Source organism: Callospermophilus lateralis, chromosome 18 (assembly GCF_048772815.1).
Source record: "Callospermophilus lateralis isolate mCalLat2 chromosome 18, mCalLat2.hap1, whole genome shotgun sequence".
Taxonomy (NCBI): Eukaryota; Metazoa; Chordata; class Mammalia; order Rodentia; family Sciuridae; genus Callospermophilus; species Callospermophilus lateralis.
Window position 1 is genome coordinate 14490328 of NC_135322.1, and position 10653 is coordinate 14500980.

The 10653-nt window shown below is 40.1% G+C and overlaps 1 protein-coding gene across 1 annotated transcript; it reads left to right on the forward strand.

Moving 5' to 3' along the window:
- The first annotated feature begins 2095 nt into the window (after positions 1–2095).
- On the forward strand, positions 2096–4573 carry Eid2 (EP300 interacting inhibitor of differentiation 2). Its single transcript, XM_076838366.2, has one exon. It carries the CDS (start codon positions 2222–2224, stop codon positions 2948–2950), a length of 729 nt encoding a protein of 242 aa, XP_076694481.1. The 5' UTR covers positions 2096–2221; the 3' UTR covers positions 2951–4573.
- Positions 4574–10653: the final 6080 nt, after the last annotated feature.

The window sequence follows — 10653 nt, forward strand, 5'->3', positions numbered from 1 at the left end:
TTTAATAAAATGCAATTCTCTAAATAAAATACAATTTTATTTACAGCCGTTTCTATTCCTGGAAGATATAAGCACTTTTTAGCTTATGCTATAAGGTGAATTTAGACTCAGATGGCAGGATTGTATCTGCTTTCATAGGACTATAGCAAATTTCTACAACTTCTAGTTCCTTCTCAAATGATGTATGTTATCACTGAAGTCTGGGAATTCCTTTGTCAAATATTTGTGATTCTCCAGGCAGCCAAAGAGTGGGAACAATACATCATAAGTCACCAAGCTATCCTGGAGCTGCCCTAAAGGAACCACACACATAATAACTGCAGAGATGCTAGTGAGAATCTGTGCTTAAAGCAGCAGGTAGGCTGGATGTTACTTTATATATTTGCTGCTTGGAACAGGAAAAGAAGGGCACAGGCTGTGATCTGAGGATGAGATCTTAATGCCAAAATAGCTCATTCCCAACAGAGAAGAAAGCAGTTGATTCACTAAAGGTATTTGCTGATACAGAACTACCACCAGCAAAATCAAAGGTGGAATTTCCTTATGTGACATTTTTCACATTACATTTGAAATAAGAGAAAGTAATTAGCCATTTTATTGGTATTTGGGTTTTAGGGTTTTGTTTATATTTTAGATTGGGGGGGTCTCCCTATGTTGCCCAGGTTTTGCCTCCAACTCCTGGGCTCAAGGATCCTGCTGCCTCACCTTCACAGTAGCTGAGATTACAGAGACATGTCATGGTTTGTGACTTGGAGAGTCACTATTTAAGATGCACAATATAATATGATGGGACCCATAAAAAGAATGGTAATAAATATGTAACTTTCAGGAAATAAAGTATTTATAATACAATGAAAAAACATGGGTGAATTTCATTTAAAAATGATGTTATTCAAAAGAAACCAGACACAAGAGTATATAAAGTTCAAAACACAGGCAAAACCCAAACTGCAGTATTAGGAAAGCACCCTTAGGTGGTAGAACAAAAAAGAAAACAAGGAAATGATTACCATAAATATCAGGATAGTAGTTACCTCCAGGTAGAAGGAGAGGATAGGAATAAGAAAGGAAGGAAGGGGGCTGGCATTGTGGCTCCGGGGTAAAGTGCTCACCTAGCATATCTGAGGCCCTGGGTTCGAACCTCAGCACCACATAAAAAATAAATAAAGGTATTGTGTCCATCTACAACCAAAAAATAAATATTATAAAAAAAAGAAAGAAAGGAAGGAAGGATTCCTAGATACTGGAAATATTTAATTTCTTGACCTGGAAGTAGTTTAACAAATTTTTGTAATAGTTCATTCAGCTGTGTACATTTATATTTCATTCATTTTTCTGCATATGCATTATACTACACAAATTTTGGAAAAAAAAAGTCCAAGTGAAGCTAAAGAAATTTTTTAAGTTACAAGAAGGGAGTTTGGGGGTTGTGACTCAGTGGCAGAGTGCTCGCTTAGCATACGTGAGGCACTGGGTTCGATCCTCATCACCACATAAAAAATTAAAAATTTTTTTAAAAGAAGGGAGTATTATTATAAAGCTTTAATAATTAATTGAATTGATATGAGTGAAAATAGATGAATAAATGGAAAAGAATAAACAATCCTAACAAAGACATCAAACCAGAATATCTTGGTGTATAATAGAGGTGGGTGGCATTAGCTACTCGGGAGGCTGAGACAGGAGGATAACAAGTTTGAGGACAGCCTGGAAAACTTAGACTCTGTCTCAAAATAAAATTAATACAAAGGGGCTGGGAAGTGTAGCTTAGTGGTAGAGCAATTGCTTAGAATGTGCAAAGCCCTGATTTCAATCCGCAGAACAAAAGAGAGAGAATAACAATCACTAGGTAACAGTTTAGAAGCATCCTAAGATGGAAGCTTAGGAACGCTTACAGAAAACGATCTTGTAAGACTCTTCTTATAAACATTGAACTGGTAGAAATGTAAAAACTTGGGCCCCACCCTTGCACATTCTGCGGTTTCAGATGCGTTAGCAGTGCTGGCCAGTAGTTGGTATGTTAAATCTCTGGGCGCCGGGCTACTACGCATGCGCAGGGCTGCTAGGTGACAGAGCGTCTACGCTTGCGCACACGGCTGTGCACACAGCGTTTACCCGTGCGCATTGCGCTCATGTACGCGCCCTCGCGTGCACACCCGTAGTCGCACTGCCCCGTTATTCCAGTTTTTCGGGAGCCACCGAGCTATCCCTGCGGTCCGAGATGTCCCAGCTGCCCGCAGACAGCAGCGTCCCCCAGACGGACGCAGCTAGTGGCGACATCGGCGTCCCACAGGCGGAGGTAGGCGGCGGGAGGCGGGAGCCGACCCCGGCGCCGGCTGCGGAGGTCCGGGAGGGCCCGGTGGCGGCAGCCCGGGAGGGCCCGGTAGCGGCGGCCCGGGAAGGCCCGGTGGCGGCCGCCAGGGGAGGCCGAATGGCAGCGGCCAGGGAAGGCCGGATGGCGGAGGCCAGAGGAGGCCCTGTGGCGGCGGCCCGGGGAGGCCCGGCGGCCCGAGAAGGCGCGATGGCGGGGGCATCCAGGGATGCCCGGATGGCGGAGGTCGCCCGATTGCTGGGGGAGCCGCTGGAGGAGGAGAGTCCGGAGCCCAGGCCCAGGTCCAGGGCCAGCAACGCCGGGGGCCTGGCCGCGTTGCCCTATCTCCGCCTCCGCCACCCGCTTAGCGTTTTAGGAATTAATTACCAGCAGTTCCTCCGCCACTACCTGGAAAATTATCCGATCGCTCCGGGCAGAATACAGGAGCTGGAGGAGCGCCGCAGGCGGTTCGTGGAAGCCTGCCGAGCCCGGGAAGCCGCGTTTGACGCCGAGTACCAGCGCAATCCTCAGCGGGTGGATTTCGATATTTTAACATTTACCATAGCCCTGACTGCATCCGAAGTGATCAATCCTCTGATAGAAGAACTTGGTTGTGATAAGTTTATCAACAGAGAATAGTTAAGTGATGCAGCGACCTCCCAGAGAACCTCTGCGTTCAAGACAGTCAACCCAATCCTGCAACTTGATTTTAAAAAGTCAAAACGTACGGAGAACAAGGCAGTGCACACAGTTGGGAAGAAAAGGAAGCTGATCGTGATAAAAAGCATCAGAAAAGAAATAGAAGAAATGTCCACAGCATCGTAATACTTCTGTGATGTTCTTTGAGTTTGTGATTGATCCAGATTCTTTTCCCTGAGTTATGAAATATGTCTGTCAACATGGCTTCATTCAAAAATAAAGGGTGGTTTTATGAAGTTGAGACTTGAAGGGAAATTGCCAGTACTAGAGCCCATGATGAAGAAAGAAATTATCAGATAGCCATGAGAAGAATAAAGAATTACAGTTGTTCTTAGGACTGGAATGCTATGGAAAGAACTTGACATTGTCAGAATATGTGCTCCTTTCATGTGCGATTCAACGGAAGTTTTTAGTGTAAGACTGCGTTTGTGTTTTTCCTGAGGCATTTCAGATGGCAAGCAAAGTAAATATTGTATATATTAAGTGATAAAGTGTGTTTTCAAAAATACCAAATTTCTGGATTTTTTTCTTTCAGTTGTTAATCCTCATTTAAAGTTTTTCAGTGTCATTAGTCATCAGCCCCAAGAATATAAAATAGAAAAAGCTTTCCATCCTTGTCCCCCTTCACCTGGCACCTAACATAGCCTCTGTGTTAGCAGCCACATTTGTGCCCTAGTTTCATTGTGTATACACAAGCAAACAAATTTTTGGTTTCTTCACGAAAGTTGGCATATTTTATTTACTGGGTTATGCGTATCTTGAAGATCCTTCCAAACTACTATATCTCCTCTTTCCTAGGACCACATTTCTTTCCAGTCTGTGGTTATGTGTAATTAACCAGAAATGTACTGATGGACATTTAGATTGTTTCCCATCATTTTCCCTCTGGCAAAAAAAAAAAAAAAAAAAAGTTACTGTAGTAGTTATCTTGAATGCATATCATGTGGCATGTATGCAAATACAGTATTGCTTTGATTCTAAATGCACTTTTTGTGTTTTAACATCTCAAATCAGGGTACTTTTATCTTTGATAGTGTGGTAGAGCATGTCTGCCTTAGGTTTTCCTAAAGCTAATGGTCCATGTCTATCTTATAACCAGTAACTTCTTAGATACTTTGTAAAGTATACTATCTATAGGATGAATTTCCAGAAGTGAGAGTTCTGGGCCAAAGATATTCCATTTGAAATTTGATAGCTATTGCTAATTGCCTTCCACACATGTTTCACTGTTCTCCCACAGAATATCCCTTAATGCTTAGCCTACAGTAAACCATTCAATGTGTGGATCTTACCAATCCAATAGTTGAAAAAATGGTGTATCAGCTCTATTTTGCCTTTTATTATAAGTGAAGTTAAATTTAAGAATCATATATATTCCCTTTTCTGTGAACTCTTTATTGTATCCTTTGTCTGTTTCTCTCCTGAATAATTTTGTCATTCCTTTGTTGATTCTAGTATATATATATTGGTGACATGAGGCATGGTAATAGTTTGTGATGTGCATTGTGAACTTTTTCTTCCAGTTGTCATTTGTCTTTGGCTTTTCTGAAAACCTTTTGAGCGTGGAGATTTTCTTGTTCATTTCCTGTTTAACCTTAAAAACTTACAGGATTTTGAATCCCAATGTTCTCTTGGTGTGTGTGTGTATTTGTGCGCGCACACACACGATTTCATTGTTCATGTTTGAATCAATTTGTAATCTATTCTGGGGAATAGTAGTGTAAAGGAAGGATCTTTTTTTTTTTTTTAAATGGCCACCTGGTTAATCGGATACTAAATAATATGTTATTTCCCCTCTAATTTTGTTTTAAGATGCCTTTTCATATATCAAACTGCATTTTAGATTTTCTAACTAGTTCTAAATCTTAATACCAAAACCCCTTAGTATACTTCCTTTTCATAGTGTTTCTGACTGGTTTTGTATATTATATGTATTACTACATTAATCTCAAAATTAGCTTCCCTGATTTAAAACAACAACAACAAAAAAACCTATTAGTCATGTTACACTCAAGTAACCCAGAGGTAACTGCTGTCTTTTTAAGATACTGAAACTTTGAATACAGTGATTCCTTTTTTAAAAAGCATTCCTTTGTATCCTTTAGCAGACTATTAATGTTTATTCTTAAATTAATGACCCTAAAGGTGATCTTTCACAGGTCTAGTCATTTATTCCTAGACATTTTCTTTTTTATGTTTTTCCATAGTGACAACATTTTCATTATATTTTAAGTTTGCCTATGTCTTTGAAAATAATTTTTTTTTTGTACTGGGGATTTAACCCAGGGTGCTTTACCACTTTTTATTTTTATTTTGAGACAGGGTCTCCCTAAGTTGTTTAGGGCCTCACTAAGTTGCTGAGGCTGGCCTCGAACCTAAATCCTCCTGTCTCAGCCTCTTGATTTACTGGGATTACAGGCATGCACCACAGCATCTGGATGAAAATAATTGATTTTTGCACATTTATTTGATAGCCTGTTAGTGTACTAAATTCTTTTACATTTATAATAGTTTTTTAAATTTTTTTTTTAAAAATTAGTTGTAGATGGATAATAATACCTTTATTTATTTATTCTTTTTTTTTTTTTTTTTTTTTTTGTGGTGCTGAGGATCAAACCCAGGGCCTCACTGTGCTAGACAAGTGCTCTACCACTGAGCTACAACCTCAGACCCTTATAATAGTTTTTAAAATAATTCTCTTTAAGTTGCAGAATTAGTCATATGCAAATAGTTCTAGTTTTGTTTCTTACAATTTTTAACACCTCTGACTTCTTTATTAATTCCTGGTTCATACCTTGTAATATAAAGTAATGGTGGATGACGATGAAGCATCTTTATTGTGATTTTGTGAAAATTCCTTATATATCCATCTATTCTTATTTTTGTGTTTTTATCAAGAATGATATTGAGTTTTGTGAAAGGCCTTTTCAGAAATTAGGAAGGTGATCCTAGAGTAATTTTCAAGTTCATCACCATTATGAAATAGTTAGTGTAATGCATGATCTTTACATTCTTCAGATTTACTAATTAACCTTTTTTTATTCTTTTCATGTGCTATTGGATCACTTTTGTCTTTTTTTAAGAATATTTGCAATTCATGTCCATAAGTGAGACAGATGTAACATTTTCTTATGCTGTATTTATCCCTTTTAGGTATTGATGTGATCATTACATTATATAAATAACTTGAAAGTTTTCTTCCTTTCTAAGTTCTGAAACACTTAAAAATCCTTTGAAATTATTTTTCTATGATTTGGAAGAAAATTTGCCTTTGAAGCTCTCTGGGCTGGGGCTTAGAGTGCTGAAGGGTAATAGTTCTTTCCCAGTTTTCTCTGCCACCCCTATGGTACCAGCAGTAGGTTTCTAAGTACTTTGGGAAAAAAAAAAAAAAAAACATGGGAATTAGAAGGTAGCATTTTTCCTGATTGCATGTCTTTCTTTATATTTACTGGCAACATGGGAGTTTTGGAACTTAGAAAAATGGTATACAATTTATAAGTACACATGAAACTCTAAAATAGTCTTCATAAAGTTTGGTTTTAGCTTACCACTTTCTTCTCTGAAATGATGGGTATATCAAGATCTAAACAGTCTCCCTGGAGTCCAAAAACCAACCTGGAGTTTCTACTTATTGGAAGGCTATTTTTTTTTTCTGAGTTTTTTTCTAGAATTTGGCCTGAGATAGAAGTTACAGGTTTCTGCCCTTGACAGAAGTTGAACTTGTTGCCCAAACAGTAAGAATTGTGATAACAGATTTCCACAGCTCTGAACACTTTTCCAAGGCCCACTGACTCTACATCTCCACATCGTGACCTTTTCTGACAAAAGGGCAGTGTCCAAGCAGTAGGGTTGGCCTCTCCAGAGGACAAGAGAGCAGAATTGGGGGTCAGAGGGAAAGTATTAAGAGCCTCACTTCTGGTGTCCAATTGATTGGGCTCACATTCTGGCTGTGACATTATCTGTGTGACCCTAAGCATATTACTTGGTACTCTGTACATCTTAAGTTCAAAACTTCAACATTCTTAGACACAATGAAAGTTTATCAAGTTTTGGGATCTGGGTCAGGGACACACATGAAGCTAGAGTTCCTGGACCAACACACATCCTTAGAATAGGTAAGTACATATTGTCTAATATAAAGTGAATTCAGTTTCCCTATGAAAAAATAAACAAATCACCTCATTACTCAGTTCCCAGCTGAGCTGATCAAGAAATACCCGCAGAACTCTGAGCAAGGGAAGGGCTTCAAATGAGTAGGCACCAAACAATTTTCCCTGGGTTGAATGTGAATAGGATTGTGGGAAAGGATCTATCTTCTTTAGGGATTGAAAGGAAGACCCAGGAAAGGAAATTCCCAGAAAGAAAAGAAAATGCTTGAAATCTTAGGAAAAAAGAAAGGGAGAACAGTTCTCTGCCTGCTAATGAAAATGATTAAATGGTTCCTATTTCCTCCTGTTTCCAAGATCTGCCCCTTCCTATTCTGCAAGGAAAGGAGGACAAAAATCCCTCCATTTCTCCTGCAAGGGACGAGTCACCTGGGACCAAAAGGAGCAAACACCAGGTGAGAATTCATTTCCTCCTCAAGTTAAAAGACCCTTTGTGATATAATGAGAAATGTGTTTGGTTTTTGTCACTGGTTCCTGGCTGGATGCCAGAAAGACCAAGCCTTCATTAAAGCTTTCAACTTCCATCCAGCCTCCAATCTCCCAGGGAAGAGGGGCTAGAGATTCAGTTAATCACCAATTGCAAATGAGTTAATCATGCTGGAGGGGAGTTCCCAAAGTGGGCATGGAAGCTCTGTGCATCCCTCACCCCCACACCTTAACCCTGTGCATCTCTTCCATTTAACTATTCTGAGTGGTGTCCTTTATAGGAAACTGTAATACAGGTTGAGTATCCCATATTAGTCTGTTTTCATTACTATAATGAAATGCCTGAGGCAGGATAATGTTTATTTATTTGTTTGTTTATTTCTGGGTACTGGTAATTGAACCCCCAAGTGCTCTTTACCACCAAGCTACATCCCCAGCCTTTTTTTTTTTTTTTTGAGACAGGGCCTTACCAAGCTGCTGAGGAATCTTCCTGCCTCAGCCTCCCAAGTTGCTGGGATTATAGGTAAAAGCCACCACACCTAGCTGAGGCAGGATAATTTTATAAAGAAAAGGTTTATTTAACTCACAGTTTGGGAGGTTCAAGGGCATGGTGCTGTCATGACTCAGCTCTGATGAGTGCCCTCTGGCTGCATTACATCATGGAGGATGGCAGCTGGAGGAAGCTGTCCCATGACAAGACACGAAGCAAAGGAGTAGCTAGGGTTCTGCAGTCTCTTCTGAGGGCACACCCCTAGTTGATCAAAGGGCCTCCCACTATGCCCCACCTCTGAGAAGTTCCAACACCTCAACACATTTTCTTTATCCATTCATCCATTGATGGACACACCTAGGTTGGTTCTATAGTCTGACTATTGTGAATTGTGCTACTATTTACACGGGCATGTATGTACCATTGATTTTAATTCTTTAGGATAAATATCTAGGAGTGTGATAGCTGGGTCACATGGTGGTTCCACTCCTCATCTTTGAGGAATCGACATACTGCAAAATCCAGAACTTTGAGGTGCCAGCATGACACCACAAGTGGAAAATTCCACACCTAGCTTTGGGCTGTAGTTAAGAGGCAGATGCTCTAAAAGTATTATATAATATTATCTTCAAGCTGTGTTTATAAATGAATTTCATATTTACACTTGGGTCCCATCCCCAAGATATCTCATTATGATTATGCAAAAATTCCAAAATTTAAAAGAATCCAAAATCCAAAACACTTTTGGTCCCAAGCATTTCAGATAAAAGAAACTCAAACTGAAGTAAATAAAGTTGCTAAGCTCTGTGAGTCATTCCAGTGAATTATCAACCCTGAGAGGGATGATGGGAACCCCCAAATTTGTAGTTTGCTGGGCAGAAATGTGGGTAGCTTGAGCATCCCATTTGAGACTTGCATCTGATAGCAGGGCAGTATTGTGGGATTGGGGGCGGGGCTTCATTAACTGCAGACAGTGTGAGAATTGACTTGTAAGACACCCAATGGTGTTGGAGAATTAATGTACAAAAATATATTTAGTGGCAGAAGTGCTATCAGGAGAAAAACTTGGTTTTTAAATAGAGAATAATATTTTAAAATAGTAAATTTTAAAAATTCCCTGCCCTTGTGGAATTTAACTTCAATTCAGACAAAAGGAAATGGGCAGAATGTTGTTATATATCATAAAAACATAGGGCTGGGGCTGGGGCTCAGTGGCAGAGTGCTTGCCTCACACATGTGAGGCACTGGGTTCAATCCTCAGCACCACATAAAAATAAAGATATTGTGTCCATGTATAACAAAACAAAGATATTGTGTCCATGTATAACAAAAAATATTTTAAAAAATAATTATATGGCTATATATAACATGGTACTATATGTCGTTATATGTATTCAGGCAAATTAACAATCACTGCTTAAGGCAGGAGTTTTCTGAGGTATTTGAAGACCCCTGAGGAAGCCCTGTGACATGGCACAGAGTGAGTAAGGGACGGTGGTGTGACTGAGTTGGAGTAGTAACAAGAGGGCCCAACTTGGTGCCAGAGTGGGGCCTGGTCCCCTCCACAGCCCACTGTGACAAGCAGGGTAGGCTGCAGACTAGTCAAAGAACATTCCTGGACACAGCATGAGACTTGGTCATTGGGCAGGGCTTACACTAGATTAGAGACTGCCCCCCAAAAGAGTAATAGCGACAGGCTGACAACTAGCACCTCCATTCCTCATGGAGCTTTGACAAGCAGTGTTTTGTCTAGTGGCAGCCAGCTGGATGAGTGGCACATACCCTTTCCATAATGCCCTCAATTCCACACCCTGCCCACTCAAGAATTTTGTTAAGCTGCAGAAGCAGTGACATTATCAGCATTAGCTTGTTTGCTTTTATAAGCAGCATCCCAAGGACCAGTTGTCCCCATGTACTTGCAAGAAAGTAACTTTCTACAGAAGCCTGCAGGAGAGAACACCAATGTCCTTTAAGATAGTATGTATCTGGACTTTCTGGCCCAGGCTTGCTTTTATTGTTACTTTAACATGGATAGCTCTTGGGAAACAGAAAGGAGGCATTCAGGGACACAGTGTTTTGACTGTCCCACTTTTCTTTAAGGTTGATACATGCCTTATAGACCTTTGTTAGAAATTTGGCTTTTATTCTGAGTGAAATGAGTTATTATAATATGAGGGAGCTATCTGACCTTTAAAATAATCATTATGAATACTTCATTAAAAGTAGATTGCAGGGCTGGGGTTGTGGCTCAGAGGTAGAGTACTCGCTAGCACATGTGAGGCCCTGGGTTCAATCCTCAGTGCCACATATAAGTAAATGAGTAAGTAAATAAATAAATAAAGGTGTTGTGTTCAACTACAACTAAAAGATAAATATTTAAAAAAAAATTAGATTGCAGCTGAGCATGGTGGTGCATGCCTGTAATCCCAGCGGCTCCAGAGGCTGAGGCAGGAGGATCGCAAGTTCAAAGCCAACCTCAGCAACTTAGCAAGGCCCTGAGCAACTCAGTGAGCCCCTGTCTCTAAATAAAATACTAAAAAGAGCTGAGGGTGTGGCTCAGT